Source organism: Lineus longissimus, chromosome 3, assembly GCF_910592395.1.
Source record: "Lineus longissimus chromosome 3, tnLinLong1.2, whole genome shotgun sequence".
NCBI lineage: Eukaryota > Metazoa > Nemertea > Pilidiophora > Heteronemertea > Lineidae > Lineus > Lineus longissimus.
Genome location: NC_088310.1, coordinates 3,119,540 through 3,136,273, shown reverse-complemented (window position 1 = coordinate 3,136,273; position 16,734 = coordinate 3,119,540). Strand labels below are relative to the sequence as shown.

General features: G+C 41.6%; 2 protein-coding genes across 3 annotated transcripts; one reads left to right on the top strand and one right to left on the bottom strand.

The window, feature by feature from the left end:
• Positions 1-77: 77 nt before the first annotated feature.
• LOC135485385 (mediator of RNA polymerase II transcription subunit 17-like) lies at positions 78-8,309 on the top strand. Of its 2 annotated transcripts, XM_064767360.1 has the most exons (14): positions 78-169; positions 536-715; positions 869-1,185; positions 1,378-1,554; positions 2,818-2,853; positions 4,872-5,005; positions 5,372-5,443; positions 5,610-5,669; positions 6,039-6,238; positions 6,552-6,608; positions 6,851-6,985; positions 7,185-7,299; positions 7,436-7,584; positions 7,716-8,309. In XM_064767360.1, the coding sequence occupies exons 1-14, from the start codon at positions 78-80 to the stop codon at positions 7,930-7,932; spliced, it is 1,941 nt and encodes a 646-aa protein (XP_064623430.1). In that variant the 3' UTR covers positions 7,933-8,309. The 2 variants fall into 2 exon arrangements, with proteins under 2 accessions (XP_064623430.1, XP_064623431.1); XM_064767361.1 differs by lacking the exon at positions 2,818-2,853.
• Positions 8,310-8,952: 643 nt separating this feature from the next.
• Positions 8,953-16,655, bottom strand: LOC135484719 (acylphosphatase-1-like). Its single transcript, XM_064766369.1, has 4 exons — positions 16,573-16,655; positions 12,127-12,143; positions 10,096-10,205; positions 8,953-9,433 (listed from the first exon to the last, which is right to left on the bottom strand). The coding sequence occupies exons 1-4, from the start codon at positions 16,646-16,648 to the stop codon at positions 9,319-9,321; spliced, it is 318 nt and encodes a 105-aa protein (XP_064622439.1). The 5' UTR covers positions 16,649-16,655; the 3' UTR covers positions 8,953-9,318.
• Positions 16,656-16,734: the final 79 nt, after the last annotated feature.

The window sequence follows — 16,734 nt, the reverse complement described above, 5'->3', positions numbered from 1 at the left end:
TAATTATCAGGTGGTAATATTTGTTATAAGAGTTTATTTTTTCATATTTCTGAACAAAAGATCTGTCTGCATTCAAAATGGCGAATCATGCAGTTCGAGTTTCGGTAGAGACTGTTTTGGAAAACCAGGTGCAGGAGATTGCCCTCGATGGAACAGAACTATACGTTCAGTACGTAATACGAACAATATATAGCATTTCATGTACCTAAATAATGCTGCATCAGTTGCTTTGTTTTTTAGAAAAACTGTACTTTTTACTGTCCGAAAATAGATCGATTAAGCCAATGTGAATGTCAAAGGCCTCATTTTCGGATGGGTACAAGTTCAAGGAAGCCAACCAGAGCTTCTTTCCTACCACAAATGCATCACAGACAATGAGACATAGGTAACTCAAAAAAAGTTTTAAAAAGTTAGTAGGTATGGTAAGTGATCCAAACAAGTACTGGTACCGTGCATAATTTAGGAGACATTATTTTAAATCTCTGTAAATAATTCATTAATTGTAATGTGAACCTTGTTCATCTTTCACTTTCAGGCCACTGTCTATGTCAGAAAACCTGACTAAATTGGCACACAAGATCGACTTCTATAAGGATGAGAGTGCTGAGAAAGGCAAAGCTACTTCTGAGGGAGAGAAGGAGAATGAGGAAGAAAAAGCACTGGCAAAGTTCCAACCCTCACTTTGGCCCTGGGATTCTGTGAGGAACAAGATTAAGTAAGTTGTTTGTATTGAGGTTATTGTTTAGAATAATGGAAGTTCATTCAACTAATCAAAGTTCATCCCTGTCTGGCAGCACATATGTATATACTTATATAGGACTATCATAAGTGAAGTCATTTACATTATTCAGTTATTGTGTGTTTTCAGAGCCAGTTTAAGTGAGGTCAGTGTATTGTTGGATGTCCTAGCCATCGCTAGGCAAGAGAAGTACATGGTTCTGGACCCCGTATCTCAAGAACCCACCGATACGAAAGTTGGAGCATTGCTGATGGCAAAGAAGAAGGGTTTGAGCTCTGCTGCATCCATCTTGATCTCTGGTGCAGAACGGTTGAAGAAATCGCACTATGAGTTGAGCGTTGGAAGGACAACACCAGACTTTCATATTGAACTCCTCCGATTAAGACAAAACTGGAGACTCAAGAAAGTTGGTAATACGATTCTGGGAGATCTTAGTTATCGATCAGGTAGGTTGGGTAAAACACTTGATTCCAGGGCAGGAGGGTCTAGTGGGTAATTTCTCCGACTGGAGACAATGGGTATAACTAAGTAGAAGAGACTCATTGTAACACCGTGGTTGCTTTTATCCCTAAATAATATGTGTAACTGAGCGGTGCCAACTTTACTATATTCCAAATTAATTTCTTGTCTCTTTGCAGCTGGCTCAAGATTCCTCCAGGGAGGCACATTCGAGGTGAAGAAGAGTGATAGCTCCAGTTCCTCTGCAGCAGACCCGACTACACCTGGAGCCCCACCAAGGGGCGCCCTCCAAGTAGTCATACCAAGTGAATTAGAAGGGGTGGCGTACATACAAGTGGCCATCAAGCGGGTTGAAGGTGCGTTCATGTATCTTTTGGTGGTTCAAGTAAACATTGAAGATGTTCTGTGCCAAATACTACTAAAAATACAGTGACAACAGGCCTGTGTAGTTCTTGTGACCATTTTGTGATTAATTGGGTGAGAGATGCTTCGTATGGCATGACATATGCATGATGAATAGTCTTTCCATATGACATATGCTTTAGCTTTAGAACTTTTGGGGGCAAAACATTTAAGCCTACATGTAAATTCCAGTTGAAAAATTTTGGTGAAGTTTTGCACGTCATTATTCAGATTTATTGTATTCATGATCATAGTCTGTTCAACTTAATTAACCCTTCTGTCAAAAGCTACAATGTAAGAATCTTTTAATCAAGAAAACTTATACTTTTAACAAGTTTAGTTCTCGACAATAGCTTTCTTGAACTGCCTGATAACATGGTATTCAAACTTGGATAACTTAGATTTATTGTATTTAAAGTTCCCCTGAAAGGTAAGATTAGATCTGTGATGGGAAAGACTTAAATTGATGAAATAGATTATTGTTGGCTGTTAGGGTATATTGGTTGGGGTCGTTGGGTCTGGTGCAATCTGCATGATGTTGTTTGTGTAATGGCATGAGGTCTAAGGTCTATGTTCCAAGCATGTTTAAGGAGAAATCAGTCAAAACTGAAGGAATTACACCTTCATGTATTAGAAATTGACTTGCTGTAAAAAGTGCATTTCATTATTAACTTTAGCCTGACATTACTACTGAATAGCATGGAAATGATAACTAAACTGTCAACTATTTTCTCTCTTTTTAAAACATATTTCAATTGCAAGGTTTTAGACAGGGGGTTTGGTTGAGTAACAAGCATGGGAACTTGTCAACACTGAAAATAGTACTGCTTTTGGTATCTATAAAAAATGATTAACTTCTAAAACATATGATTTTGACTCCTAGTGTTGTAAATTTTCAGATGAAAGGTTGTTGGAAAAGGCCATCATTTGACTAAACCTGCATGATTATTGTCTGGTAATATACTAATTGTTCATGTGGTAGACACTTCACATTCGACCTATTTGGGATAAGTATCGCCTTCACCAGTTTGTCTCTGAATATTAATCTGCACTATCGATCAAAGGCTTATGTTGAGAAATAAAGATTGACCATATACTTGTACATGTACAGTCACAGGTATTTTTGGATTTGCTTCTTGGTGGTTGGGCCTGATCGTAATGTGTACGAGGGTTTTGAAATGTTTCATTACAATCAACCCATTGTATCTTCCATCCAGAAACGAAACATAAAGAACATAAGTTTTCTGCGATTGGTAAGTTGACAAGAGATGATCAAGTGTTCGTATAAGTTTTCTGTAACACATCTACCGGTAATCAGGTTTTGTTCTTAACACTGCACAGTGCTGCTTCATATAAGGGGCGTCCCAAGTATGGACACATTGGATATCCCTTGGCTGAAATGTATGAAGTCCATCCAGGTCCACTGGTGCCAAATTGAAGTGGCTATGGCTAGAAGATCCGCATGAACATTTGGGAAAAAGAGAAAGGGGACAAATTTGTAATTTTTTTTGAAGTGTTTGAAAAGTGTTTTATGACTTTCCTGAGTTACTTTAGCTGTGACTAGAGAGGGATAAATTCCGAAGTCCATATCTTGTCAATCCTCAATAGAATGTCGGATATGTATCATACATCACTTAAAAGACAATTGTGTGAGGAATCATTCCATACTGATAACTTTTTTGAAATTATTTGCTCATGTGTACCCTTTCGCCAGAGCCACGCCACAAGCCCTGAGTAGGGCCTATACAGAGTTCAGACTTCCTAGAAGCCCCAAGGGTATGCCTGCCACTGCCTGCCCAACCCCAAATTGTTGATTTTCCTTTGCCATCGCACACATCTGAAAATGATTTCCTGTTCTCATTTGACAACTCTAACACTTCATTTTTTCCAACTTCCTTTGCCTCTGGTATTAGGAGCAGGCTATTCTAAACTGCTAGAGCTCGCTTCAAATTCAATGAATAATCATTGTTGCTTCATAGAGAGCCTTAAAATGCTTTCGACCTTATGACCGCACAATCTTGTTTGCGGATAGCTTTTTCCCACCGATTGGACATCAAAGAACCATGAATCAAATTGCTTTATGGCTATTTGCTTTTTCTCGTGTGAATATTCCTTTTCTGAATCTCATTCCAACTCACCAAACACTTTTGTAACCATGACTTACCCTCTAACTTTCAGACTCAGGTAATTTTTTTAATTCTCTGTCGTGCCATGATTTTCAGATATTTCCTGCCCTGTCCTTTCCTTCTCCCTCCTAGTCTGATTTCCTCTTTACTAATTCGAACTAACTTGCTTGTTGTAATAGTGAAAACCGTTAAGAAAAGATGTGTGCCAGTCCTTGAAATGGCGTCATATCCTCTATATTTCATGTTGTAGTCATGTCATGATCTGGACTTGATTAGATTTCTTCTTTGGTATCTTTCCTAGCAAACATTCAAGAGTCATTGTACATCTTGGTTTTGTCCGTCTGCTAACTTAAGCTGTTGTCTTGTTTTGTTTGTCAGCATGGTTGTCTTATTGTGCTAGGAAAAACACACACTGGTGATCCTGAATCAAATAAGACCTAGTTGTTGGGAGCTGCACTTCTTTTCATTATAGGTTTGTCACTAGTTTGACAAATTGAATATGATGCCAGAAAATCAGCCATAAACTAACTTAAGAATTGCCCAGAGACTAACAGGGGATGGCATCTTAGTGTTATCAGAATTAAGAAATTAAAAGCTTACTTATTCAAGTTCCCTTTACTGGGCACAACTTGGAATGTCTTAGGATCGAGATTATTTGAATGAATGACAAAAGTTCTTGTATTCAGTTCTATGCTTTGGTGATGGTTTTGATTTCTGCTGTCGGCAAAGTCAGTACAACTGTCGAAATCTGTCCTGTACCTGTTTCCAAATTTGCATGGAAGTTTGTTCTGTTTCAATCCTAGAAGGTGTCAAATAGAAATAACAATACCTTAATTGTGGCCAGATAAACTTTATTGTGATGTCACCAATTCAAAATCCCTGAGTAAAGGGCTTAAAGCACATTCAAACTCAACATCTGTTGCTACATTTTAATTGACAAGTGTACATTTAACTGTTGTCTGTGATGAGTATGCTGGTATCGATTATTGATGATATATTCAAAATACCCAGCTTGTCCATATCTCAGGAACTCAAAGTATATAATTGCAAGTTGCACAGCCAGTTGGCAGTAATCCATGTTACTCCTCTTGTTTGGTGACGTATTGTTGACTTTTCCTGAATATTCTTATATTTTACGTTTTCAGAAGCGAGTGATGTTGCTAGTGCCATATTGACCATCGCAGCCAATCTGGAAACATCTGTACCATCTGAGGCTTACTGGCAGCAGAAATTGGAGGCTGCACAGAATGTCATCTTTTGCAAAGAGTTGTTTGCCCATGTAAGTAAGATGCATACTTTCATGTGCTTTAAACTGGTCCTCCTTTATTTGGTTACAGTACTTGTGAGTTGGGCTTCTCTCCCATTTAAATATTGATCAAGTCTTTTTGGTGAAAGTCTTTAACCTAAGTAATGTACCACAAGATACCACTGATATCAATCAAAATCTATGGTTCCACCACAGAGTGCTTATAAAAGCATTCCATTGAATAGCCAGCTTGATGTCGTTGGGGTTTGGAGAATTTGTAACTTTCAGAACCATTTCAGGTAACTCCAATAGAAAACGATGTCGGCAATCTTGACTTTGAGTTGGGTTCATCAGGGTTTGGATGCACCTGAAACTATTTCATCTAGTGTTCTGTTTCAGCTTGCAAGAGAAGCAGTCCAATTGAAGTCGCAGATCTCACATGTCGTCATTGGAAAACAAATTATATCTAATGTAAGTACCTTGGGTGACAAAGTTGAAAATTTAAGAATTCCTGAACCCAATGAATACATTATGTACATTCTACATGAAGTACAGTGTGTTACCGGTATTGCCATTATTGACTCAACATCAAAGAGGAAAAGCTGATGCTGAATGTAGTTAATACTTTTCATTACAGTTGTTCCCCGGGGTTCAGTTATCTATTGCACTCTGCCACTATACTGGAAAAGATAAAAAGGTAAGGTAGCTTTGCTTATTCTATCTCAACTGATTTTCAAATTGAGTCGTTGTTGTGACTAGAGCTTAAAATGAGGAATCTGTTCTGAATACCAGTAGTCTCATGGGGTTTAGATGGAAGATTAAAGAGGCGAGTCACATCTGAAACAACCATCCATTTGTCCATCTGTTATTGAATTGACTACTTTGAAGACTAGTTGGAAGGCTCGTTGGGATAATCAAGAATGGATATGGATGAGACTAAAAAGGGTAAAGTGCTGATGGATTTGTGATAAAACTTAAAAATGATCTGTATGGTATGTTTTGGTTTACTGAACATACTATTTGACTGACATTCTTACCATCTGACCATATTGTTCTCTCTTTCCAGACTCCCCCTATGCCCCACCGACCTGAACATAACCATGTCTTGGAGCATTCGTTACATCAGCTGTTGAGAGAAGTGCATTACAAGAACATCCATCACTCTTCACCACATCCTGTCACTACGACTCTGGGGGTCAACAAACGGCGACGGATGGCTGGACCGCATGCATTTAGTAGGGATGATCTGATTGAGATGTCACAGTGGTAAGAATGCAAATGCAAATCAAGAACAAGACTGGCGTCTGCAAGAAACTTGACCCCAGACTTTAGGGGCAGGAAAATGTCTTACTTAATGGTTTATCATTGGAAAATGCACCCATTGACTGAAATAAATGAAGCAAAATCTGAATATTTTTGCAAACATCTCATGTCGTTTTGCAAGGTTTGCAGTATAAATGCTGTTGTCTGCTTCCATGGTTTTATCGACTTATAGTCTGCATCTTTCTTGATCAAATTCTGGATGATCATTGATGATGAGAATCATCCACAAATTCATTTTAATTTAATTCTATTTCAGCGAGACGTTATTAGAACAAATAATCAAACAAGCGAAGCATACTGTCCTGAGACAAAAGTAAGTTAAGACAATCGGGACAAACTCTTTCATGAGTGTGACCTTTTTGGCCTAGGCATCCATAGTTATATTTGCTAGTGTTTTTGATCTGTTGTTGTAGCTTAAACAACTGAAAGATGTTTTTTCTAGGCTCTCATCAGTTGTCTGCCATGAAGAAGTTATCACCTTGGGTGCTTGCTGATTACTGTCCACCCTTTCTGTATTTTTCTCTGAAATGAATGTGAATCATTTCATGCTTTCAGGACGATGCAATTCCTTGATGAGTTTTCACGTATCACAGCTGACCCCCTCATAGCCTCTCATTGGAACAGTCTCAGCTCGGCTTTAGAATCAACAGTCAAGATTAATATTACATCACAAGGTTATGATACCGTGCGGTAAGTTCTACCACATATGTGTACTCTCCTCTTGCAATAGGCTTTTGAATATACAGGTATGTTCTGCCTCATTGAAGAGGGCCTAAACACCTGCTATTCTTTGATACTTGCCCTGATCAGTATCAGCTTCATCTCGTACAGAACTGTTATTACGAGATAAAAAAAACCTGTTGAAACCCATCTTATCTCTCAATTCCAGGACGACACAAGCTCTCATTGTCGGGACAGACAACATCAAGGCTGTTTGCCGAGATGGGCGAGTTATCACATTATCTTTTGAGGAACAAGAGCTCAGAGACTTTATACTTTGCCAGGTATGTTTGCAAGATCGATTTCTATTTGCCAAGATTCCGGATAACTTGTTGAAGACTCATCTGATGCATAACATGGAGGAAAGCTTTGCACTTTGCGTGTTCTGTTTATGTTTATATTTCACTCACTCTCTTGCAGATAGCCCAACATCAGATCTCAGCAGTGCAAACATTATCGAAGATGATGGGTTGGCAGGTGTTGTCCATCAACACTCATGCAGGCGTGGGTGACATGGAACCTCTGGGAAACACGTCAACGGTCATGCTGGCATCACCTACTGGTGAAAGGTAAGGTCACTTTTGATGATGTTCCTCTGTTAACTGACAACTTGGAAGTTGCCTCGCCACCAAAGAGAGAAGTTTTAAGTCTCACCACAACACTACTATTATAGAGCTGAGTCATCTTTTCTCTACTTCAGGGTTCTATCAATCAGGAGTGCTCCAGTCAGTGGTATCCAAGTGAGTGTGCAGAGCTGCCCCAAACAAGCTGACGAGACAAACAGTAATCACACGCTAGTCAAAGACAATAAATGGACAAGTCTCGGCAGTCCGTTCAAATCTATCAATGTCAATCGGATAGAAGGAAAAAACTTGGTCAGTAAGATAGAACTGCTTATGGCTGCTTTGGCAAAGTGAGGAACAAGTCAATCTGATTTTGGATCAAAATCAGTGCATTTTAAGACTACTGTACAGAATATGTGCTATGGTCTGTTGTGTCAGCAAGAAAATGAAATTGGTGATTCTACCGGCCAGTGTCGTGGCTGCTGGAAAATGGCCATACATGTAGGGAATCTGGAAGCCTTTGTCATGTTAGATGAAGGAACAGGGTCGAATATTCAGGAGGTTGTGGACTCTTTTCCGACTGTTTTTTCTTTGTATTTTTAAGTAAGACACTTTGAAACTCAACCTGAAAAAGGGATATAATGAAATATTGATAAACTGCCTGTATGTTTGATTTCTCGACCTGTTTCTACTAACTTATCTATTGTAACTCATAAAACTTTTTTCAAAAACTTTTTGTGTTTATTTCTGTTAATTCATAAGATTGGAAAGTAGCCTACAGCTGTTCCCAATTTTGTGTTGTTGGATCAGTTGGGTTGTAGATCCCTGTCCCTGCATTTCTGAAATCTGTGCAGGGTGTCTTTGCCAGGCTGGATGACTGTGACTGTCCCAGGGGAGGATGTGTCCTGTGAGATTGTGACTGTCTCCAAGTGAAAAACTGACTTTAGCCCCTCCAAAAGGACCAATATATTATGATGATGATGATGATGATGATGAATATTGCCACAAGGTAGTCCATTTTTTTGAAGCGATACGATACCAGAGACTTTCTTGGGCTATAGGTATTGGCATACGTGTACCCTAGATGTGTACTCTCCCATCACTGTAAAATAATGGGGAGTGTGAAGACCTAACTGCTTCTGATGAAGGTCTTGTGGTCCTGGAGGCATGGGGAATTTCATTTTGGTCCCAGACCGTTGTAGTCCCGGGAGGATATATGGGTCTGAATCCTGATCTCAAGTCCTTATCAGATAAGATCTCCTTATGAGATAACTTCCATATCCTTGTAACGGACATGGGGAGAATAGATATGTTTCATCACAAGGATGCCTGCCATTTCCTTCAATGAAGGAAGACAAAAATTAACTACCAATATAAACTACATTACTTTATTTAGAAAATACATGAACATGTATACAGTGCATTTTGTACAGCCAGGACCATAACAGTAAAAATACTTTAAATAAACGGAAAACACCTGTCCCAGTGTTTGGTTACGGCAAGCTACCTTTAAAGGGAGAGTTGTCTCACAACGTGTTCTTGTTATAACTGACAACGGGACAAATCAGTGCAAACTAAGGTTGCAATTCACACAAACCCAGATATCAAAATGGCCACAGATATTTCCAGGTTACCTGTAGCATAAAGCTGCCATATCCTACTAATATCCTGAAAAATCCTCCGAACTTGCCTTCGAACTATCACAATATGCTCTTTCGTGATTATGTCCAACGGTTCCGATTACTTCTTGATCTTGAACTCATTGAATTCCAATTTCGTAATGTCTCTCTCATTTTTGAAAACACACTTGTCTATCCTTGATTTCGGACTCCCTTTTGTTTTTAGCCACGTTTTCCTGCATCATAAGGAAATATATCAATATTTTTTAGCTCAACTGACATTTGTACATGACTATGGTTGATCACTTACCAAATAATTTGTGTCCTTTAGAGAGATGGTCCCCTCCTGCTGAAGAGAGGTTCAAGTGTTACAGTATTTAGGCAATAAAAGCTAAATCATTGTAAACATTGACCAAATAAGCCTTCCAACAACATATTTTCCAATGGCTCTACTACCCAATTTCTTTGCAAAATAAATCAAAACATCATACAAAGCATGACATTGCTACTCCAATGCAGCCAACTCCACACAAAGCTTTCTCTAAGAGCATAACAAAGGAGGTTTTTATACAAATTGTGTTCAATAGGATTAGGCAATGAATTGGTTTTGGGTCAGATTTCAAACTAGGATCATAAATCATGGCAGTCTTTCGATCACCAGCCACCAGTCACACTAAATTTCTTGTAGCCTAATTCCTTGATTTGTTTCTCATTTTTGAACACAGTTTTTCGGATGGTAGAATAGGGGCTTCCAACAAATCGAAGCCAGTCTTTCCTGCAAGAAAAGCAAGACAAGACACCCAATGAATAATCTACAACATATTTTACTCAAACTCATTCAAGCACAGTATGGATCAATATCTGTTATCCAATTATTTAACAGCTAACCAATACTCACATTGACATAACTTTATCTCTTTTGCCCTGTACAGTTCCAGTTACTGTTCTATTCTCAGTGTTGAACACCCAGCCCACTAAACCACAGAGATCCGCTGTCTTTTTAGTATGCTGAAACAATACAAATTACCAGATCTTGAGACAAGTACAGGGACGTTATGCAGATTACAAGTTTCAATCTGTTCAATCCAGATGTCCTTCATGTCCTTTTTCATGCTGACCAACTTGACTGTTACTCACATTTTTGCCACTTGCTCTTCAGGACCTTGCACAGTCCCGACAACAGTGTCATCATAGGAATTCTTAACCCAGCCAACCAAGCCAAGTTAGTTAGCTTGTTCCCGAGTGAACTGAAACAGAGTTCATAGGGAGCTCTAGCGAGCTTTATGGTTAGAGAGTGTGTGTATACCGTCAACAAAAAAAACTTGACCCGGTTGACCGGAACCAGAAAACCTCTGCACCCAGGTGACATTTTTGCACGCGAATCGTATACGCTAATGCACAGCAATTTACCTGGGGAGAGATTTTCTTTTTCCAAACAATTCAGCGGGACGCTGCGATGTTCACGCGGAGAAGCCGCTGTTCGGTTGAAGATTTCGTCAAAACAGGGCCGAATCAAAGTGTGACGATACCCTGGGGCGAATCGAAATGCATTAAACAACAATCTGCATCGCTGCCAGAGATCATTTTTCTCTTTCCGCGAAGAAATCGTGCTTTGAACTGGCAAAATTCCGCAAAAGATTTTCCGTCTGCTAACTTTTCCGTAGTTTCAAGCGCACCAACATGATCGGTCCGGGGCTGCCCGTTTCGACGACGATTTCGTCAATATCATGGGGTGTGACAATATGTCAACGGTCTGGTTCCATTAATAATGCAATAATCTTTAAAGTACATTGGTCTCAATGTCTATTTCCCCGTTTCCATGTCAAAATCCTACCGTGAAACCTGAAACCACTCGTCCACAACACTGGCCATTTTAATTTTCCGTAGAAAGCGCATGCGCACTTAACTCAAACGCACGCGCTACCCTCAGGTCTCACAAGCCGGTGCGGAGGCCAGGCCTACCTGCCTCCAAAAATGACGCGACGTCATTTCATGCATACCCCTGTTCCAGCGGCTGTAGACTTGGCAGTACGTTACTCTCACACAAACCAATACATTTCTGAATAGCATGTCTCTTGTATTGTAGAATACATCTGACCAAGTTTGACCAAGTGATCAGGTGTTAATCTTGAAGTTATAAGGCATAGAGGTGAAATTTTTTCAAATTTGCGTTATACAGGGTGTCTCATGCATTGTGCTACATCAGTCTATGCATGACTGTATGTCTAGGCGACGTTGGTCTTTTTGAATTAGAATATAAATCTTAATTACACTTGGGTCTTGGGATCATTATGCTTATCTCCGGGCAAAAATACCTATCCTTCTCCTGTTGTGTTTAGTTTCCCACATTCTCCCCACTTATTTTCTATACTGCGACAGCGTCTATTGGGTCAACTGCCATGATGGCATCATCCTAACTACATCCCCCCTCTCCCACCCACCAACTACTCGCCATCAATCATTGACATTGTGTGCTAGCCAACTGCTTCTTCGGTAAACTGCCATGATGGCATCATCCTAACTATATAACCCCCCCCCCACCGAGTCTTCTCGCTCACCAGCCCTATTAACGAAGAGCTCCCTATCAAGGCCTGAGCCTTCCTCATATTACCATGAGATTCCATGCTTTAAGATGTCATCCCTCTGCAATTCACTTCAGTCAGGGGTAATGATTTTCAAAACTAGACTTAGTTTTACAACTTTATAGTAAACTGAAGGCTCTTGAACTTCCTTTTAGTGTATCAGTACTGACACTAAGTTTTAAATAGGACATCAGAGTCGCGATTTCACTTCTTGTCGATCTATTGTACTGAAAATGCCATGGCCATTTGCCACTTAGGGTGTTCCTGTAAGAGTAAGAAAGCTTCTCAGTGGCCAAAAGACTGCAGGGTGTCTCAAAAAGCTGCTGGAGGAATGCAAAGTTACACACCTTTCGGAAGAAGACCCCTGAAATGGAGAACGAGAAAGCAGTTAATGCACGAATTTACATTTATAAAGGTGGTTATATTCAAACATACTTCATCGAGGGCTAATAATCTGGAGGCCAATCTGTTGTTTGGTTTCATGAAGACTCCCTTATATGAGGACACCTACAGCTGGAGGCAGGAACAGCTCTCCAGGTGGGGATTGATTACATGCAGGGGAACATCTCACTGACCAACAGACACACAGCAATAGAATTCACTATTCTATTCAGATCAAAGATGTCAGAACTACAAAAGTATCTTATTATTAGGGAGCTCTAGCGAGCTTTATGGTTAGAGCGTGTGTGTACACCATCAACGAAAAAAACTTGACCCGGAACCAGAAAACCTCCACACCCAGGTGACATTTTTGCACGCGAATCGTATACGCTAATGCACAGCAATTTACCTGGGGAGAGATTTTCTTTTTCCAAACAATTCAGCGGGACGCTACGATGTTTACGCACAGAAGTTGCTGTTCGGTTGAAGATTTCGTCAAAACAGGGCCGAATCAAAGTGTAACGATACCCTGGGGCGAATCGAAATGCATTAAACAACAAGCTGCATCGCTGCCAGAGATTATTTTTCTCTTTCCGCGAAGAAATCGTGCTTTGAACTGGCAAAATTCCGCAAAAGATTTTCCGTCTGCTAACTTTTCCGTAGTTTCAAGCGCACCAACATGATCGGTCCGGGGCTGCCCGTTTCGACGACGATTTCGTCAATATCATGGGGTGTGACAATATGTCAACGGTCTGGTTCCATTAATAATGCAATAATCTTGAAAGTACATTGGTCTCAATGTCTATTTCCCCGTTTCCATGTCAAAATCCTACCGTGAAACCTGAAACCACTCGTCCACAACACTGGCCATTTTAATTTTCCGTAGAAAGCGCATGCGCACTTAACTCAAACGCACGCGCTACCCTCAGGTCTCACAAGCCGGTGCGGAGGCCAGGCCTACCTGCCTCCAAAAATGACGCGACGTCATTTCATGGGTATCAGGCTGTTTCGCTGCATTGCCAGTTCGCTACCAGTCGTTTCGCTACATGTGGCGGTCGTTTCGTTACATGGTAGGTCGTTTCGCTACATGGGTGGAGTCGTTTCGCTACATGATGGGTACGGTCGTTTCGTTACATGGAGGGCGTTTCGCTACATGGGTGGAGTCGTTTCGCGACATGGATGTAGGTCATATCGCTACATCGTAGGTCGTTTCGCTATATGGGTGGAGTCATTATTTTTACTCTATTTTACCCTACTATAATTCCCGGTGGTGACTACAAATTTATTATCACCAATTTAGCATCACCTCTGACCTCCTGAGGGCAGCAGCAAGACGTGAGCAAATTCTCCTGCGCCGAAATGTCGGCCCGATTGCCGTACCGCCCCAAGGCTTTACTCCTATGTACCAAGAAAACGTACACGCTATCGACACAAACGCACAGCGTATCTTGGAGAAGAGTGGGGGAGTGCGAAACAGGCTACCTGTCAGCATTCCTGGTGATGGGGATTGTCTCTATCACGCGGTATCAGTAGCGCTCTGCGGAGATACGAGTCTCTCTAAAACCCCCGAGCTGCGCGTAAGAACGGCCATTGAGTTAATTCTTCACCGCGATTTCTACATCAAACAGAATTTTGATCCGGTATGGGACGCGCTCACCCAAAGTTTTGATGACGCCTGTTCTGACTGCCTCCGACGCAACGAATCTTCCGCGTGGTGTTTTCACGCTCTCGCCTCAGTGGTCGGCCGCTCGATTGTATCCATGTTTCCGCCAATGAATGGTCATATGGACCCTGCTGTACGCCGCCTCAGCACGACGTTTGTTCCGCGAACTTCAAAGAACAGGGGAACGAATGCTGCCATTCACATCCTCTGGTCCTCTGGAAGTGCTGCGTTTAATCGCGGAACATGGACTCCCAGCCATTTTGTGCCTCTCCTAAAAGTTGACAACAAGCGAAAAGGAACCTTGGTCCACGACGAACAGCCCAACAAGCGCAAGCGCAAAGTGATGACATCAAGTCCGACTACTGCTGACCCACCGGCACCGCCAACGATTGACATCTCCGCCGTCTCTGACCCCACCGCCGACGTCGTCACTAATCCTCTTCGCCAAAGTCCACCACCCATGATAGACGACTCACCTGACTCCACTGGCACCGCGGACGTCACTACGCCACGCGAAAATCCACCACCAATGATGGACATGGACGTCTCTACTACACTATGCGAAAGTCCATCGCCACCTATGCGGGAGATTTCCGCCGCCGCCTCACCTGACCCCACCGCCAACGTCAGTATGTACCTATTCCGGGACATAACTCCACCATCGCCTACGCATGCCTCCACACTGCTCGAAGACGAGACTTTACCACGCGGGGATCAGACATACAATTTTCGACCTGACGTACGAATTCCGGAGATAAATGAATCATCCATTGAGGAACCTAGTTCAATTTCGCCGGCCGCGGAAGACTTCGAATTGACGTTTCAAATCGTTGACGTCGGGACTAAACGGTCAAGAAACAAATTGATTGACAGCCACGGTTACACGTACAACGTTATGCGCCGTCGTAATAACAATATTACAACTGATTGGCAATGCACGATCCGGCCGAAGCATAATCCGTGTCGCGCTATGGTGACACAGAAGGGGGACCAATTTATTGTCGGGAGAAATGCGCATAACCATCAAGCACAACCAGGTGCAGCAGTCGTCTCCAAGATAACCGCGTCCATGAAAGAAAAAGCCGCCGAAAACGTGTACAAGTCAGCATCCGCTATTGTGACTGAAGTCCTTCTTGAGCACGTGAACTCAGGCCCATGTCCTTCGCTACCGAAAATGAGCTGCTTAACCAGAGCAACTAATCGCTTTCGCCAGAAGAATCGCCCGCAAGATCCCACAGACTTGGAATTTGAGCTCCAAGAGGACCGCGTCGCTGAAAATTTTTTTAAAGCTGACATCAATGTCCGAGATCGCCGGCATTTCATCTTCGCAACAGATGAACAAATCCACCTCCTGAGTAAAGCAAAGACCTGGTACGCTGATGCCACGTTTAAACTTTGCCGGTCGCCCTTCAAACAGCTTCAAACGGCAAAAATCAAATTTGGTTACTACGCCGTGAATAATGATGATGATAATGATGATGATGATGATGATGATGATGATAATGATGATTACCCGAAGACGAATCTGTAATTGTACTATACTCGAGCATTTTTTCCCTAAATTCACAACAGATATTTAGCCCGGAGTTTAGCACAAACTTAGGGAGTAATAGGGGAATAATGTAGCGAAACGACCTACATCCATGTCGCGAAATGACCTACATCCATGTCGCGAAACGACTCCACCCATGTAGCGAAACGCCCTCCATGTAACGAAACGACCGTACCCATCATGTAGCGAAACGACTCCACCCATGTAGCGAAACGACCTACCATGTAACGAAACGACCGCCACATGTAGCGAAACGACTGGTAGCGAACTGGCAATGTAGCGAAACGACAGTAAACCATTTCATGCATACCCCTGTTCCAGCGGCTGTAGACTTGGCAGTACGTTACTCTCACACAAACCAATACATTTCTGAATAGCATGTCTCTTGTATTGTAGAATACATCTGACCAAGTTTGACCAAGTGATCAGGTGTTAATCTTGAAGTTATAAGGCATAGAGGTGATTTTTTTTCAAATTTGCGTTATACAGGGTGTCTCATGCATTGTGCTACATCAGTCTTTGCATGACTGTATGTCTAGGCGACGTTGGTCTTTTTGAATTAGAATATAAATCTTAATTACACTTGGGTCTTGGGATCATTATGCTTATCTCCGGGCAAAAATACCTATCCTTCTCCTGTTGTGTTTAGTTTCCCACATTCTCCCCACTTATTTTCTATACTGCGACAGCGTCTATTGGGTCAACTGCCATGATGGCATCATCCTAACTATATCCCCCCTCTCCCACCCACCAACTACTCGCCATCAATCATTGACATTGTGTGCTAGCCAACTGCTTCTTCGGTAAACTGCCATGATGGCATCATCCTAACTATATAACCCCCCCCCCCCCACCGAGTCTTCTCGCTCACCAGCCCTATTAACGAAGAGCTCCCTATCAAGGCCTGAGCCTTTCTCATATTATATTTCAAACTGGTGCCAGTGATCTGTTTTTTAGACGTGACATGCCATATGGTTGCAACCCGGCAAAATCTTCTCCATCTCATCCAGAGAGTGTTCTAATAAGCTGAGATGGCCCCTCTTCAAAACTTGAACAAGGGTCAAGGTGAAGGTCATCATAATTTTGATGAACAGTGCAATATCAGTGTCAGGGCGCAATTAACGAGATGGGAAATCAATTTTTTCGGTTCAATAGGTAAAACGGAAAACAATGTTTCATTTAATTATAAATAATAACCTTGTACTTTTCCAAATACTTCGTAATCGACTGAAATTAGAGCGCTTCTGACAGTACCAGCTCCTGCCGAAGCCATGTTTACGTTTCCCTTGGCGCCTTACATAAGTTGTGATTAGTCGACTGAAAATATTCGAACCAATAGAATTTTGTGTAAGAAACAGG

Excerpts from the sequence above, each read along its gene's own strand:
- LOC135484719 (XM_064766369.1), bottom strand. The coding sequence starts at position 16,648 with ATGGCTTCGGCAGGAGCTGGTACTGTCAGAAGCGCTCTAATTTCAGTC. Across the intron at positions 9,434-10,095 it reads AGAGATAAAGTTATGTCAAT|GAAAACGTGGCTAAAAACAA; the intron begins GTGAGTATTGGT and ends CTTATGATGCAG.
- LOC135485385 (XM_064767360.1), top strand. The coding sequence starts at position 78 with ATGGCGAATCATGCAGTTCGAGTTTCGGTAGAGACTGTTTTGGAAAAC. Across the intron at positions 2,854-4,871 it reads ACATAAGTTTTCTGCGATTG|AAGCGAGTGATGTTGCTAGT; the intron begins GTAAGTTGACAA and ends TTACGTTTTCAG. Across the intron at positions 6,609-6,850 it reads CATACTGTCCTGAGACAAAA|GACGATGCAATTCCTTGATG; the intron begins GTAAGTTAAGAC and ends TCATGCTTTCAG.